The 16,536-nt window shown below is 49.6% G+C and overlaps 1 protein-coding gene across 8 annotated transcripts in view; it reads right to left on the bottom strand.

The window, feature by feature from the left end:
- The window catches only part of ACACA (acetyl-CoA carboxylase alpha), a 102,786-nt gene that overhangs the window by 71,261 nt on the left and 14,989 nt on the right, over positions 1-16,536 (bottom strand). For all 8 annotated transcript variants that reach the window (XM_077787580.2, XM_085557206.1, XM_077787581.2 and 5 more), the window contains 22 exons: positions 15,526-15,658; positions 14,834-14,972; positions 14,538-14,647; positions 14,088-14,169; positions 13,636-13,734; positions 12,860-12,966; positions 11,771-11,881; positions 11,459-11,668; positions 10,774-10,944; positions 9,986-10,147; positions 9,566-9,729; positions 8,633-8,783; positions 8,058-8,161; positions 7,473-7,554; positions 6,084-6,229; positions 5,300-5,450; positions 3,944-4,078; positions 3,425-3,571; positions 3,052-3,240; positions 2,434-2,534; positions 2,237-2,325; positions 1,112-1,236 (listed from right to left, as the gene is read on the bottom strand). In XM_077787580.2, coding sequence (XP_077643706.1) covers positions 1,112-1,236; positions 2,237-2,325; positions 2,434-2,534; positions 3,052-3,240; positions 3,425-3,571; positions 3,944-4,078; positions 5,300-5,450; positions 6,084-6,229; positions 7,473-7,554; positions 8,058-8,161; positions 8,633-8,783; positions 9,566-9,729; positions 9,986-10,147; positions 10,774-10,944; positions 11,459-11,668; positions 11,771-11,881; positions 12,860-12,966; positions 13,636-13,734; positions 14,088-14,169; positions 14,538-14,647; positions 14,834-14,972; positions 15,526-15,658 — 2,908 coding nt within the window. The remainder of the gene's footprint in view (positions 1-1,111; positions 1,237-2,236; positions 2,326-2,433; positions 2,535-3,051; positions 3,241-3,424; positions 3,572-3,943; positions 4,079-5,299; positions 5,451-6,083; positions 6,230-7,472; positions 7,555-8,057; positions 8,162-8,632; positions 8,784-9,565; positions 9,730-9,985; positions 10,148-10,773; positions 10,945-11,458; positions 11,669-11,770; positions 11,882-12,859; positions 12,967-13,635; positions 13,735-14,087; positions 14,170-14,537; positions 14,648-14,833; positions 14,973-15,525; positions 15,659-16,536) is intronic.

The following is a 16,536-nucleotide window of genomic DNA, read 5'->3' as shown; positions in this document are numbered from 1 at the left end:
GAAGCTCAGGGACACCCCAGCTGTGCCAGGGGTGACCATGTTGTCCCTCCTGAGCTCCTGCTCCCAATGTTGGAAGGGGAGAGTTGATGGTTATTTGGTTAATGGAGTGCCTGGAAGCTCAGCTGTGCCAGGGGTGACCGTGTTGTCCCTCCTGAGCTCCTGCTCCCACTGCAGAGGAGAAACCCCTGTGCTCCCATGAGGCAGCACCATGGCCTTGGGTAACCAGGAGTGGCTCTTCCACCAGATCTCCCTGCTGCTTCAGGCTCTGGCACGCTGGGATGTTGGCCTTTACTGGAGCAGAACTGACTGGTGGGAAGAATGACCAGCAAGGGACAAGGGAGGCTCTCAGAGGTCTCCTCACAAGAGGCAGCGAGGCACAGCCCGCACGAGGTGACAACCCAGCCTGAAAGCTCCAGTGCTGTCCTAGCAAGGAATGAGCAGGATGACAACAACAACCCAAAGGCAGGACTGGCTCTGCCTGCACTGATTGGCAAAGGCAGCAGCAAAGCCTCAGCCCAGCTCCCTGACAAGGGCTAACGCCTCGCCGGCACCCCCGTGTAATTACACACTTGAGTGACTGGACTCTGAAGAAAATTGAAGGCCTGAGCTGTGAACAGCTGCCATTTTCTCTCTCCATCACGCCAGCGTGATTACTTGAGAAATGAACAGCCCCGGCTCAAAGCTACTCCAGAATCCTCAGAGGAAATATGGCTCCGTGTTCAAATAATGAGATTCTTAAGGCAAGCGTTACTTACAATCACAGCACACACCAAAAAGGGGAAGGGGGAAAAAAAGGGGAAAAAAAGGGGGAAAAAGGAGAGCCAGGAAGAAAGAACGCCAGGATCATTACATCTTACAAATGAGAATTTAAGAAACCCAGCTTCAGTCTAGGAAAATTATGTCACTTTTTTTGCTTTGGAGAGTTATTTTGTGGATGGCTACTTTGGATGTTTTTTGGCAGTAACAGACCACATTAGGGCTGTAAAATAAAAGACAAAAGGGAGAAAAGAAAGAGGAATAAGGAGAGAGAAAAAAAAAAGAGAGAGGGAAAAAAAGAGAGAGGGGAAAAAGAGAGAGGGAAAAAGAGAGAGAGGAAGCAGCAGCCACTTACGATGAGCATTGTAACCAGCAGGTTCTTCTTGGTGACCTGGGCGTGGGAGAAGATGTAGTTCAGCACCGCATTCATGTCACTCTTGTTCTCCTCACGAAGGGTGAAGACACACTTGTCATAGTGACCTGCAGGCAGAAATGCACATTTCTTTTCCAGTCTTCACACCTCTGTGGCAAGGATTGCAAGTTATTACATGTGTCTTTATTTTCCCACGTGTTTTTTGAGGATCTCCATGGCTTGAAGCCGACAAGAAAGATGCAGAGAGACTATTTACAAGGGATGGAGTGACAGGACATGGCTTCACACTGACAGGGAGCAGGGTTAGGTTGGGTATTAGAAAAAAAATTCCTGCCTGTGAGGGTGGGCAGGCCCTGGCACAGGTGCCCAGAGCAGCTGTGGCTTCCCCTGGATCCCTGAAGTGTCCAAGGCCAGGTTGGACAGGGCTTGGAGCAGCCTGGGATTGTGGAAGGTGTCCCTGCCATGGCAGGGGTGGAATGAGATGTGCTTTAAAGCCCCTTCCAACCCAGACCATTCTGTGATTCTCTATGGTCCACACAATCAATTTGGCAAGGAATCATTCCCACCATCAGCTACTACAAAGTTTAATTCTAACATCCCACTCTTAATAAACAGCTCCAATACCAAATGCCTCCTTTGTGAGCAATACTGAGAGAGGAACAGGGAGCTCACACTTTCATTCAAATGACAAGCAAAATGAAATAACAGCAAAAAGCCTTGCACTATCCTCTGCTGCCAGCAAATTGAAGTGGAAATGAATCTGCAGTACCATTAGGCCGGGGCAGGTAATGGAGCAGGACAAAAGAAGAGTGGAATCTGAACTACCTGTAAGAGCCAGAGCCTGGAATTGGCCAGGGCTTCATTGCCATCTTGTGCCTGGATACAGCAGTGCAAGGCATTGGTTTCACCTCTCAGCTTCAGCTGAGCTTTGGGGACAGAATCTCCTCTACAAAACCCAGGATCCGACTGCAGACCCTTCCAAAAATCCTGTGCGCCTCACCTCAGCACAGAGTGAGAGCAAACCTTCTCCAGAGGGCCCACATGGGTTTTCCAGGACCAAACACAACTCTTCAAGAAATCAAATCCTGGATGTGCCCAGGAACTCACCGTGCTGGAACTGAGTCTCCACCTTCAGGTACTGCCGGAGCAGATCCATCACCACGGCCTTCATGTGGCCCCGGATGCCACTGCGGTACCTGCAGAGGCACCAAAGCCAGCCCTGAGCGAGCCTGAGGGCACACACAGCCCCTGCCAGGGCTGCTGGGGGTGGCTCCTGCTCTGCAGGAAGCCCTGGGCAGGCTCACCTCTGCACGAGCTGCACGATGCTCTGGGTGTTCATGAAGAAAACCTCGCGCTCCGACTTGCGGTTCAGGGTGGCCGCGTGGCTGTCCAGGATGTTGGCAATCTGAAAAGGAAAAGAACGTGGACAAAAAGCACAGGGAAAAGCCCTCCATGGGCTGGACAACCTGCAGAGACACAGCAAGGGAATTTCAAGACCTGCCAGTGATACAAAAATCAATTCACTGCATCACACCGTGGAGAAATCAGCTTCCAGCACCTCCTTGCCCCACCAGGCCTCCCTTGGCTGCAGTCATTCTATTCTGAGCTTACACTGGCACTACAAATTGCACTGCAGCACATGTGCCATGCAAAAAGCAAATAAATGCCCACAGGGCCACTGGTAAGATTAAAGTGTTCCCACCAGTGTGCCTGGTTAAAGCCATACTGAGCAGGGAACCCTTCAGCACAGGTAAAGAGACAAGCCTTGAAGTGACACAGGGAAATATCTTCTACCATCAGCACACCATGTTCAAACACAGCTTTCAGGTTCAGTTAATCTCCATGTCATTTAAAGGAGATTTTCTCTCTCTCTGCCCCAACACAAACCCATTTTTATCCCTCCATGAAGGGTGGTTGGTCACCTGCTGGCTGGGAAACTGGCAGAGGACCGAGGTGATGTTGCTGGCATACTGGGCCATCTCCTTCTTGATGGACTTCTCTACATTGGGTGGTATCCGCCCAGAGACACTGGTCATGATGTCCTGAAGCTCCAGCAGGGGCAAAGATGGATCCCTCAGGGTCTTCATTAATCGCTCAACCCAGCCCTTCACCTGGAGAGAGACAAGGAAAGAAAGGAGAAGAGAATAAACAACAGGAAGAGGAAGAGGAAGAAGGAGATGGGTGATGTCCAACATCCCATCCCATGGGTGCTGCCCTGTGGCACAAAAACTGCCCAACCCTCCCTTGAGCTGCAAGAACGTTGTGTTTTGGTGTGGAAGAAGAGCCCCCCAGTACCTTGCTGCTGAAGAAGGGCTCTGGCAGGCAGTACCCATTCATCACGTTGACCAGGTTGTCCAGCACGTAGTGGAAGATGCGATGGAGCTTCTCGCCCCGCAGCGCTGTGCTCTGGATCTGGGGCAGGGTACCCGTGTGCAGCTCAGCCTGCAACAAGGAACAGCCTCACTGAGCCTCCTGTGGGGCACCAGCCTTGGGGAACAGCCAGGCACCCTCAGCTGCAGCCAAGGTTTAACTTGCAAGGATTCCCACAGCAGGAAATGCACTTGGTTGAGAGAGACAGCCCCACAGCAGCACTGAGGTAAGCAGAGGGCAGGAATGGAAGATAAGTTTGGTCTGAATTAGAGAGAGAGTGAGAAATCTCAGTCCCAGTCCTCATCTGAGACAAATAAACAGTGAAGTGACAATTTCAGCACAACGCACAAATGGGAAATTGGTTCACTGGACCATCCTGTACCACTCTCAACATCAGTCCCTCATTAAAACCCCAAAAAATCTGTGCCTTCTGCAGCTCCTCACCTGCTGAACCCTGCTGGGATCATCCAGCTGCAGCTTGGCAATCACACAGCCTGGATCCAGGACTGCCCCTGGGCGCTTGACATAGTGGATGCAGCCTGATTCTCCTGCTGTTATCGTCATCACCATTTTCATCACCTGTAGCAAGGAAAACTGGTTACACACTCAGCTCCATGTGCCCCAAAATGGTTCTAGTTTTGGGAGCCAGCCAGCAGTGTCCCACCACAGACAGACCTGCATGAGCACCTCTGGCATTCAGGTGCTCCCAAAACTTACAAGCACAGATGTTGAGAACAAAACCCAGACACTGAAGTGAATGGGAGAACAAAATAATTGACCACAAAATAGTGCAGCAGGAGCTTCAGGAATGTCCCTGCTCACACTGCCTGAATGAACAGGAGACTCAGGAAGGCCCCACACTCAGCACAATGAAGAAAGCAGACAATTTGCTGCTGCATTGCAAAGGCTCCTCTCAAAGGCTACAGCCACATCTTCACTTCAAGCAGGATCACTTTCTAGAGCTCTCAGACAGCCCTTCCCAGAAATGCTTACTTACATCAAGAGCTGCTGCCTTTGGAGCAGAAGGGCTGGGTTTGGGGGAGCCAGTTTGGTTTTACCCTTGCTCTGCTCTACACCACTGGGAGCCACAGGGGTTGTGTGGGTGGTGCCTTCTTAGCCATGACCTGTTGCAGGGCAACAGCACTTACATAAAATAGCTGGATCTCCGTCTTGATGTTTTTCTCCTACACATTGTCCCCAGCTGGTTTAATTGCCCCTCTGTCATCACACACCTTCCCCTCCCTCAAATCTGTTTTGAGCCACACACTCCTACACAACCCCTTGTGCTTTCCTCATCGTGATCAAAAATTGCTCATCCTCCTCCTCCTCCTTGGTAAGAATTAAGTAACTTCCTAGGGAGAAGGGAGGAGTGACACTTACTAACTTCTGGGATCGACCTGATAAATGATCAGCTAACCAGGGTGAAGTTTGTTAATTCATCCTGGCACGTTACTCTGAGTCTGTGTCAGTAGCACAAGGAGAAGGCCTTCCTCACCACAGCTGGGAATGGATCCCACCTTCCCTTGGAATCTCAAGAAGGTGATAATCACAGGAGTTTTGAGACATTTTGCTTATCACTTGGTGTACAGTCATTAGCACTCAAATTTCTGCTGTTAAATTTCTTCCCCACCCCATCACTCTCATTGATGATTCCCGCTGCAGTTCAGGTTAAAATCTGTCAATGAAATACTGTGAGTGACCCCTCACGCTCAACTCCCAGTCCCAAAGCATCCAACATCCCTCCCCCTGGGCTTTTTAGCTTTTTCCTGGGCAGCCAAACCAGTTCTCTGAGACTTTTACCTCAATTTCTGCAAAGCACTGGCCTGCAAACACGTGTCCCCCATCCTCCACCACATACTGGATCAGCTTCCCAGCGGAGGGCGAGCGCAGGATGGAGGGATCATTCTCCTTCTCAAACACACAGGTCTTGTTCCCAATGGTGATGCGATACCTGGGGAAGAACAGAACAGATCAGGGCAACAGAATTCCTTGGGGAAGGCATGGGAAAGGGAAAAGCCAGTCTCCCTTTCCCTATTCTACTTCGAAACAAAACTACAGGAAAGGACCTCAACCAACCGAGAGGTGGAGATTCCAACCCAGGAAGTTACCCAAATTCTTTGTCCTCCTGAGCAGATCCATTACTTTTCCCAGAAGATAACAGAGCAGAGGGGACAGAGTTCACATTCCACACCTGGGGATGCCCTTTACTGCCCTTACTGCTATGATCCTTGCAGGGAATTTTGAGGGGATGCACTGAAACAGTGCAACTTATCTTTATTTCTAAAGCAGCCGTGGAATTACAAGAAGTTTAAAGATTTTCTGGATCTGTTTTTTTGGTTTTTATAATCCCAAAAATCACTTTTAAGGACCAAGCAGAGGAATATGGACTCCACATGGTGCACAGCCAGATTCTTCTTTTAATAGTAGCCAGGATCTGTTCTGTCTCAAAACTCACCCACAGCACACCTAGAAAACTCCTAGGGGAGAATTCCACTCCCAGCTGATCTTTTGGGAAGCATGAAGTTACAAATACACCTCATTTTGGCTGTGTAAATGCTAAAGCTGGAGCTGTACAGGTTGCTACCTGTCCACTTCTTCTTTCATGTAGGTGGTGTAGCTGCTGCCATCGTAGGAGAGGAGCAGCCCCCCGTCACTCAGGCGATGCACGTCGACTTCCACGCAGGAGCTGTTCATGATCACCACGTAGGAATTGGGAGACTGCCTGGTCACCTGCCAACCCACAAGAATGGGAATTATCCAGTGAATTGAGCACAGCATTGAGTGTCTTGGCTGCCACAACACAGAGTTTTCCAAGTGCTGCAACAGTGGGAATTAATGAAGAGGAACAGAGGTGTTTGATGTCGTGTAAAAAAATTGGGGTTACAAAGGCAGGCAAGCAAAGCTGACCAGAGGAATGGAACACCTCTCCTATGAGGAAAGGCTGAGAGAATTGGGATTTTTCAGCCTGGAGAAGAGAAACTCTGGGGGGATTTAAATATGGCCTTCCAGTGCCTGAAGGGATCCCACAAGAAATACAGAGAGAGACTTTTTACAAGAGTCAACCCAAACCAGTTTGGGATTCTGTGACACAGCAGTCAAGAGATGCCAGAACTGGTGCTGTCCATGAATGTTGATTTAATCTTCTCACACTTCTGCACTGATGGCTGAGGTTTGATTGTGCAATCACAGATCATTTTCTCACCCTCGTCTACTTACGAGGCACAGTTGTGTACTTACACTGCATAATCGAGGAGATAATTTGGGGGGGAAAATGAGAGATTGTCCCACAGGGAAAGCAACAAGTGCTTTCCCTGGAGAAAGGGATCTCTGCCCCAGAGCTGCTATTTGAAGCTGTGTAAATCCTTTACAGAACACTTCAGCTGCTGCTCAATGCCTCTATTCCTCATCAAAGATAAACCCAGGCATGTGCAGAATTCTCACCGCTGCAAAAACCAGCCTATGGTCTTATCATTAAAAACTTCACCACCACAGATTTGCCCAAGGAAGCTAATGAAGATTGCACAGGCAACCTTAAGTCTAATATTTCCTAACTTTCATCATTATGTTTGGTTTTGCAACATGGGGTTTTTGCATGCAGCAAAAAAGCAACACCACAGGGAAAAATTGCTGCAAATTCCGTCATGGTGTGTCAAAACCCCAGCAGAGTAGACCTACATATTCAGAAAAATCAGCTGGAAGTTTTGGTCAACCTGTAGTAGTCTTTGCCTGTAACAAAGCAAATTTCACCCTGCTCAGAGCAAGAGGCTGAAATGTTTACAGGGACGTTGCAGTGGAGCGATGCGAGCGGTGCTATTGCAAAGGAGGCCGTGCTGATTTCTTCACCCACTAAAGCAGAGAAAAATCAACCCTGCTCAGACCCAATTCCCTGTACAGATCTGTGCAAAGATGAGGCCACAGCAGCACTCGTGGCCACGTCCAGCCCAGGGGCAGGAGGGTGGGTCCCACTCTGTACCTTCAGCACGTACTTCCGTCCCTCGTAGATGAGCTCCACGTCCACCGTGTTGAGCAGAGTGTGAGCAGGCAGGACTTGGCCCCTGCAAAGAGAAGGACAAAACAAAACTCATCTTCCACAAGCCACCAAATGACTACCAGAGGTCCAAAGAGCTTCAGAGATGCATGCAAGGCTTTAGGAAACACTAGCAGAGAGATGGGAGTAGGTTTTTATAGAGTCTCTTCTTAGGAGAGAGACAAATCAGTTTGACCAAGTCAAAGTCCCTCCAGCCACACAGGCCAACTTTGCTCTTCTTTCCACTCACTCCTGGGTGATCCAAGACTCCCTAATGCTGCCCTAGCAGCACACAGAGCAAGAACTCCGTGTTTCTGAGCCGTTTCCTGGAGCTCCTGCTAGAAAGCAAAGCAATCCCTGCAGACAGCAGGGGATATTTGGAGGAGATGCAGATACCTGCCAGTTTTCTCAGCAGATAAAGAGCTCCCTGGGGCCAGGGAACAGTCAGCAGATAACAGCCCCTGAGCATTCCTGGACTGAAGGGAGCTTGTACACCAGGAGTAATTACTAGAGAGCAGCTTGCCCTTTTACCTTTCCAGGGAGTGCAGGAAGTTGGAGACGCTGTTTCGGAAGCTCACGTCAGCCACGTGCAGAGCCCCACACACCACCCCCAGCATGGTGTCAGGCCTCTCAGCCTAAAAAAGGGGACAAATAGACACAGTCACACCTCCTCCAGCTCCAGCCCAATCTGAACACCAAGCTAGAAAAATCAGCAGTCTCAGCTCTGGTTTTGGTTCATGGCCAACACTCTTTAAAATCAAGTCGGCGTGGCAGCCATGTGAACCCCACACAGAAGCCATTATTTCTGTAACTCCTTAAAACTACATTTTCTTCTGCCTGGATCAAATCTCGAGGTTCCAACAACATTTCCACTGTCATCTGTCCCAGATTCCAAACCTAACACTGGTCTCAATGCTTTCCTGGATAACTTTAAGACCAACTTTCCCCAACAGGGACGACCTAGGATTTTGATACACGTAAGAAGCAATGCCACTGAAAATGTTTATTCATTAAGTGGACACTGCCCCCTCCTACACCCTTTTGCAGCAGCAGGCACCACCCCTGCCCATCCCCACGTGTGTCCCTGCCAGGGGCAGCAGCTGCACCTGCACTTTCTCAGCGATGAGCCGGTCCAGCCAGCCCGTGTCGATGCGGTTCTGCTGGAAGCTCTCCGTCTCCAGCAGCTTGATCAAGTATTCCACAGTGGTCCTGAAGTCCCCTCGGATGGACAGCTCCTTCAGAGCCACCACCATGTTTCTGAAAGGGGAAAGAAGCCCTGTTGTCTATCCCATCCTAAGGGCAGCATGCAAGCTGGCAGCTCCAGAGAGAAAAGCAGCTGAAGGTCAGAGCAGAAGAGCGGTGGATGGAGCAGGATCCTGAAGGAATGTTTGGGAATGGGAGAATATTGATTTCCCTGCTGCTGGTGTGAGGAGCAGCTCAGTGGGATCAGGAGCCCCCTCTGCTCTCATCACCCAGGGCCCTACCAGGTGCCAGGGGCATACAACAGACAGACAGACAGACAGACAGATGTAGTGTCCACCCCACCCAGAGTGGAACTGGGAAAGGCTCTGGATGAAAAACGTGGATGACAGGTCAGACAGGTCTGCCTCAGGACCAGGTGCTTTAAAATCCCACACCACAGAGGACACTCCATGGTTCACAAACATCCTGAAGCATTGGTCAGTCAGGTTAGCAAAGTTTTTCCTGTTAGAAGCCTTCACCTGGATGCTTTAAAGAGAGACTTTCACCCTGTGGCAGCTGTGTCACAGCCCAGCAGCAGATATACAAGGCAGGGATGAAACAGAAAGGAAGAAAAATAAAGAAAAATTAGCAAAAAGCGTAGAAATGTAGGTGCAATACAGTGGAATTGCAAAACAAGACAAGATGAGAAGCCTGACCACGAAATGGAAAACAAGACAAAGACAGGGAAATTTCTCTCGAGATTCCTAGAAGTAAGGAGCCTTGTTTTCCCGTGGCACTTTGGATCAAAGAGGACAAAGCCAAGCAATTCCCAAGGCCCTCCCACATTCCTGACTTACGAGATGGCTTCTTCACGGTTCTCTCCCCAGGAGAAGCAGTGACCAAACTGGGAATCAGCAAATTCATGGAGCCCCCCTGCAGCAGCCACACTGAAATAGCCCCAGACATTCTTATTGCTGCGGAAATTCAGCTCCTGAACTGTGCCAGAACTGGGCTTAAACCCCTGCAAAGACAGACAGACATTGCTCTACGCCCTAAAGAAAAGGTGAATCATCCAGAATTAGGGTTCTGAAGGCTCTGAGAACACCTCTTTGTGCTTCAGTGTGGTATAAGTAGTACAGGCTGTTTCTAATCAGGGTCTAAGTGAGGTAAGGGAAGAGTATTTTAAATTTGCTGCCAAAATTTGTAGCAGCAGCAGCAGCAGGGCCTGGCCCTGTAAAGCCCAGAGTGAGCCCCAAGCACAGCAGTGGGAGCCTCACCTCATCAGGATTCTCACTGGTGATCCGGGCAGCGATGACGTGGCCACGGGGGCTGGGGACGTGGGCTGAGTTCTCAAAATCAATGGTTGTGTCTCCCCAGGGAGAAACTCCATACATCACCCTGATATCCTTGATCCTGTGCAGGGGGATCCCCATGGCAATCTAAGGAGAGAAAAAAATAATAATAATAAAAAACCCCACCATTAAGTTTGTCTCCTAGAGAGCCAAACATTCACACTTCCCAGGACAACTTACTCAGTGTAATATCCACCTTAAGCCCTCCAGCCAGTATTTTCCACTGGCTGATTAAAAGGCTCCAGGGAAAGCTGACAGTGCCAGGTCAGCTGAGGATGGGCACGCATTAGGCCTGTTAAAAATATACTGAGGTCCCAATGAGACAGAAGGGCCCTAATTAGTTATAGGAAACTGTGGAATTTTGCAATTATAAACTGTGGGGAGAGTAACCTACAGAACCAGCTGCTGGCTGCATCCTTATGGAGCAAAATCCCATTTTCCCTGTTCATTAGTTGGGTTTTTTTTTTACAGATACACTTCAAAAAAGAAGTAAAAAATCATACAGAGCCTTATTGAGGTATGAAGGGATTGTGGCATCCACCCACTGCTGGAAAGTTGGGGGCCAGGAGTTTGGGGGGACACACGGGGGACTGACAAGCCACAGCATATCAACAACTCTACAGGACCTCTGAGGGATCCCCTGGTGGCTTTGGGGAGCTTCAAACAACTGCTGAACTTGCTGAAAGGAGAGGAATTCCACTTTCTGCGCTCACCTGGAGCTGTGCTGCGGGCAGGTTGACGTCTGCCACCATCTCAGTGCAGGGATGCTCCACCTGCAGGCGTGGGTTCAGCTCCAGGAAGTAGAAGCTGCCGTCCTGGCTGTACAGGTACTCCACAGTGCCTGCACTCACGTACCCAACCATTTTGGCCAGCTTCACTGCGCACTGGGACACGGAAAACAGGAATATTGCATTGCCAGCTCCCCGTGCTCTCTCTGCTTACCCACTTGAGACTTTTGCTGGCATCCTGGAACACCCCAAAACTTGTCACAGGCCCAAGACCTGCCCCGAGAAAAGCCTGTGGCACAGGACTTCCCATTTCCAATTTATTTCATCTACAATTCACAGAAGGTAGAGTTTGACGCAAATATTTGCAACGCTTAACATTAGGCAATTCCTGCAGCTCCTGAGAATTGCTTTTGATATGGTAACACACATTTAAAACACACTTCCCACCCCTTTTTTGAGGGGCATTTATCTTTGAAATGAGCTGCTGGTGAGATTTAGGGTGGAAATGAGAACGGTTGCCCACATCAAGCAGGTGGAGACTCAAAATCCTCTATTGCTCCTTTAAAACACCCAACGGCGCAGAACTCCTGGGGATGCACAACAAAAATACCAAGCCCTGGCTGTTTCTGGAGGCTGGCCAGGGCAGGGGAAGCTGCAGAGCCCCTCTCACCTGCTCCATGTGCTCAAACACCGTTGAGGTTGCAATGGAGGCTGGAGCCTCCTCGATGATCTTCTGGTGCCGGCGCTGCACGGAGCAGTCGCGGCCGAAGAGGGAGATGGCGTTGCCGTACTGGTCTGCCAGGATCTGCACCTCCAGGTGCCTGGACTGCTTGGCCAGCCTCATCACGAAGATGGGAGAGCCTGGCACTTCAGTTTGAACCTGCAGCAGGGGCAGAGGGAACAGGCAGAGCGCCTCGTGTGGGCTCTGGCAGCCAGCCCTGGGCGCTCAGAGCAAGGCAGCACGGGGCAGAGGGGCACTCACCTGTCTGAACAGATTGGGGAAGTCATCTGCATTGTTCACCTTCCTGATTCCTTTTCCTCCTCCTCCTTCAGAAGCCTTGATCATGACAGGGTAGCCAACCTCCTCAGCAGCCTGGCAAGATGGGAACAACAGGGTAAGTACAAAAAGACAGCAGAATCCAATGAAAAGATCATTATTTCCCTTTCTATTTATATCCAAGCTGCCATATCAGAATATTTAGCATAGCAACCAAATAACTCATTGGTGAAAGTGCCTGTAGCTGGAAAAATCAGCAGGGATTTTGTGATTACAGAGAACACTGACCTCTCCAAGTGACCACAAAATCTTTTGTCAGTGCTTCAATGCCATTAAATCTACGAATTGACAGAAAAGCTTTTGTATAATACAGAAAATCATTTAAGAAGCTGGGTAACATAAAAAAAATCCCACACGCCACCCCCACTCTTCACAAAGCAAAATTCCAAGTCCTGTATTGTGCCAGGAATATTTCTTATTCTAAATTTAATATTTCTTATTCTAAAACTCCTCCTCAAGAAGAAACTCCAAAGATGAGGTGAAATGTGTGGTTGTGGATTTTCACTAAAAACAAAAACTAGATGACAGCTCTTAAGGCAACACAACCTTGGTCCCATATTTTGCCTCTCCCTGTTGATCCTCACCCAGCTGTGCAGGCCAGTGGGGGACTCAAATTCAGTCAAAGAAAGAAATTGAGAATTTCTAGCCAGGCAGAGGCCTGGGAAAGAGCTGGAAAAGAATGTAAATAATTCTTTATCTCTCTTGTTTTTCACGATTTATAATTAAGTTCTATCACTGTGCGTCAAACACTTTACACCGATGCTGTAAGTCGTTTTCACTTCAGAACCAAGAGATTTAGCCCTCACAAAGCTCTGTATAAAAGAGCAGTATATTTTAAATAAATCAGAGTTTTACTCTCACGACCTTCAGAGTCGAGTCTGCTCATTCCCGTCCTGCCTCAACAGCAGCAGGCCAGGGCCAAAGGATTGTGCAGGATCAGCCCCCAGCCTCCAAGAGCGCGCGCTGGCGGGAGGAGGAAGGTGCAGCCCAGCTCCCCCGAGCCCCCAGACCCACCCGCAGCCCGTCGTCGGCGTCCCGCACGTAGCCCTTCTCGTAGAGCTCCTGAGGGACGCTCAGGATGCGCTTCTGGAGGTCGTTCTCCTGCCAGTCCACCCGCAGGCCTGCAACACAAAGCCCACCCCGTGAGCTCCTCCGGCCGCCACTGCAGGGCACGAGTCACAGCCACGGCTGCCTGAGGAGCCAGGCTGGCAGCCCGGGGGAAAGGGGGTGTGCACAATGTCCACAGGCATTCCTGATTTCTGGGGAGCGAGTATTTCTACCCAGTCCGTTACATCTGTGAGAAGCAGGCTGTTATTGGCACTGCTTTGGAACTTCCACGGCAGCAGAGCATGGGTTCCAGAACGACACAGGGCTGGTTTGGGTTGAAAGTGACTTTAAAGATCATCTTGTTCTAATCCCCTGCCACAAAAAGGGACACCTTCCATCAGACCAGGTGTCTCCAAGCCCTGGGTGAGCCTGTGAGCACCAGCTGCACTCCAGGAAACAATCTCTTCCATGTTTGCTCACTCCTCCTCCCAGTCCTTCCCTCCCTGTCCTCCTCTGCACGCTGCCAGCTTCTCCCACCATCTCCAGGCTCATTCCACCCCTGTGTCACTGCTTCCAGGGCACCTCACTGGTGTGCTGGGCAAACAGCACAAAGGGGAAACCCTGAACAGATGGAGCATCTCCTGGAACACGCTTGTGAGCACGCAGCTTCTTAAAACTTAGACATGCTGAAGGAAAAAAAGATCAGGGTGATCTTGATGAGCACAGGACAATTCCCTTCTTACCACTGCCACTCCAAGGAAGAGTTGGAATGCCAGCAGTCTGAGCCACGATGGAAGAAGCAATTTTATCTCCCAAGGCCCACATGGCTTGGCTGGGAGGACCTGCAGAGAGCGAAGACAATGCATGAGAGAGACTCAAGGGGTATCAGACATTAGGGCAAGGTCCAGAATTCAGGAAAAAATTCCACTCTTCCCATAAAACTGAACCCTCTTTAAAATGAGAACAGGGACAAGCTGGTTTGTCAGGAATCTTTCCTGATTTTTTTTATCTCAACATTAAAGGCTATGTTGGAAAACCTTCTTCCATACAAGAACTGCTGTAAAGAACAGCTCATCCACCTGGCACTGCAGACCATTCCCCATGGCTCTCTCTTGGACTCAGGGTTTTTTATCTCCCTAAACCTCCCCACCTTCAAACCAGGACTAGGCATCAGACAAGCAGTCCATCTCCTCACCCATGAAAGCAATCCCGTTTTTGTGGAGTAGTTCTGGCAGTTTGGGGTTCTCTGATGCATGGCCCCAGCCAGCCCACACAGCCTGCAGGAGAAAAGAAACTATTTGCTCTCTGTTTGAATAAAGCAAGCAAGTGAGCAGAAACAGACACATGCAAACACTCCAAGCCTTTCTTCTCCTGCTGGAAAACAGCCTCAGAACACCCAGGAGCCTCTGAGCTACAGGGTGTGCTGAATTTCAAGGGTGGCTTGCACCTTGCAGTGCAAGCAGGCTGAGGAGGAGCTGGGTGTAGGGGAGTGCAAGGCTGCAGGGAACCTCCCTCTCCTGCAGATATTCACCCTGGGACAGCCACTGCCCTGTCACACTGCCTCCAGGTGCTCTTTTGGTCTGGAATTCCAGTTCCTTTGTCCTGCCTCCTCCCCAGGCACAAGGTTGTCTGGGACACTTCTCACCTGCACTGGGATCCTCTTGGCGATGTCCAGGATGAGCTCCACGTTTGCATAGTTGTTGTTGTTGGGTCCTCCCGGGACGGGCACGTAGTGATCTGCCATTTTAATGTACTCTGCAAACACACAGGTTCCATTCGGGCTGCAAATCTACCAGCAGGACTTGCTCTAAAATCCTCCTTTGCCCCCATCTGAGCCCTCCCAGCTGCCTCAGCTGCCCCTCAGGGCTGCACAGGAGGACATTCCCCTCCCTGCAGCCCGGGGCTGTGCAAAGAGAAGGCTGTGAGCCCTCCCCAGCTCACCTGCATTGGCTTTCAGGTCCTCAGGGGTGACCATGACCACGAACCTGATGGCCCTCTCGTTCCTGAACATCTCGTAGGACCAGCGCCGGATGGACCTCATGCACTTCACTGCTGCAATGCCATTATTTGCTATCAGGACCTGGGTGCATTAGAAGCTGGGATGAAATAGAGTCTAAACAGCACTAAACAATTAACAATCGTGAAAGAAGATTTTTTTTTTTTCCCCCCTCTGCAGGTTCTTTGCCCAGTTTTGGGCTGTGCAGTTTTTTTAGCCAGCATCCAGCTCGTGGCCCATCTGTCAGTTCAGAAAGCAGCTCTTGTTTCACCATAAAATTTTAATGTGTTATGCCTTGGTTGGATTAAAGAGCAGAAGGACTCAAATCAAATCATTAAGCATTTTTAAATACATTTCTTAGTGTTTTTCCAGCTTATTTTTGCTTTTTCTGTCTATAAATCCTCCTGTATCAGCAGAAGTGCTCTGGCTCACTCACATCTTTTTTCTTATTACATTAAGCTGAAATAATCAGATGTTTATCACACAGAAAAAGGAAACACAATGATTCCAAGCAGAAGCACAACTTCCAAGCTCAGAAATATTAGTAATTTGATACCTGCAACATACAGCCTTAGAGAGAGACAAGTCAGAGCTGCAGAGAGGAGCTGCAATATGCTAAAACAGGTGAGGGAGTTACCTTTTCAATAACTTTATTGCCTCCAAAACGAGTCACAAACTCTGCTGGAGAGGCCACGGTGAAATCTCGCTGCACATCCACCTTCTTCCTGTCCCGGCCTTGCTTGACAAGGTGCAAACCAGACATGCTGGGCCTGAGGAGATGGGGGAGACAGAAAAAACCTGTCAGGGCAGCTGGACACCAGCAAAAGAAAGTGTGTGAATACTGGGAAAGTTCTCTCGGACCACATTCCCCAGTCAGACAAGCAGAATCTCTCCTTGCCCCCAGACCCTCATGGCCTGGTGCTCAGTTTTACAGGGATGACTCCTTTGAAATGACTTTTCAGTTATTTTCAAAAGTTTCAGGTCATCTGGAAAAATTCCAGAACATAAATAGGTAAAATGACATCTGCTGTGGGCTGCTGCCCAGCACACAACAACAGTGCTCCACCAGATTGCTTTCAAACCATCTAGAGAAGCTGGAAACAACAGTGATTTCTGGCTTTGGCAAAGCAAGCTGCCAAGATCAGGTTCTGTGAGGAAATCCTCTTGGGAAGCACTGCAAATTTATCTCCAGGTGCAAATGAGAGACTCACACTGGCTATGGAAATCATTCTCCAAGAGTTCTCCACCATCCAGTCTTTAATATCTTCCTCAAAAGCTCTGAGAGCCAGAGGACAAATTAATCACGTTACTCCTACTACGAACACAGAAAGCCAATTTTGTGCCTGCCAAGACCAACCCCGTGCCCTGCCACAGCTCTTCTGTGTGGGAATGGCACAGCCACTTCTCCTCCCTCTGCTTCAGCTTCCACAGCAACAACACTGGGATAAATCACACTTTGGCTTTGATTTGCCAGAGTTTACAAAGCTGAGTCTGTGAGAGGAAATTCCAGGGGAAAGCACGGAGCTGCTCCTCACACCCAGTGCCTGCCATGGTGCAGCACCACTGGAAATTAGGGAATTAATGAGACACTTTTTATTTCACAGGCACTGTCGCTTCCCCTCTCTGCTCAGCCCACAGTTCACTTGTT

The sequence above is a fragment of the Lonchura striata genome, chromosome 19 (assembly GCF_050655825.1).
Source record: "Lonchura striata isolate lonStrDom1 chromosome 19, ASM5065582v1, whole genome shotgun sequence".
Lineage (NCBI taxonomy): Eukaryota > Metazoa > Chordata > Aves > Passeriformes > Estrildidae > Lonchura > Lonchura striata.
This window is presented reverse-complemented; position numbering and strand designations above follow the sequence as displayed.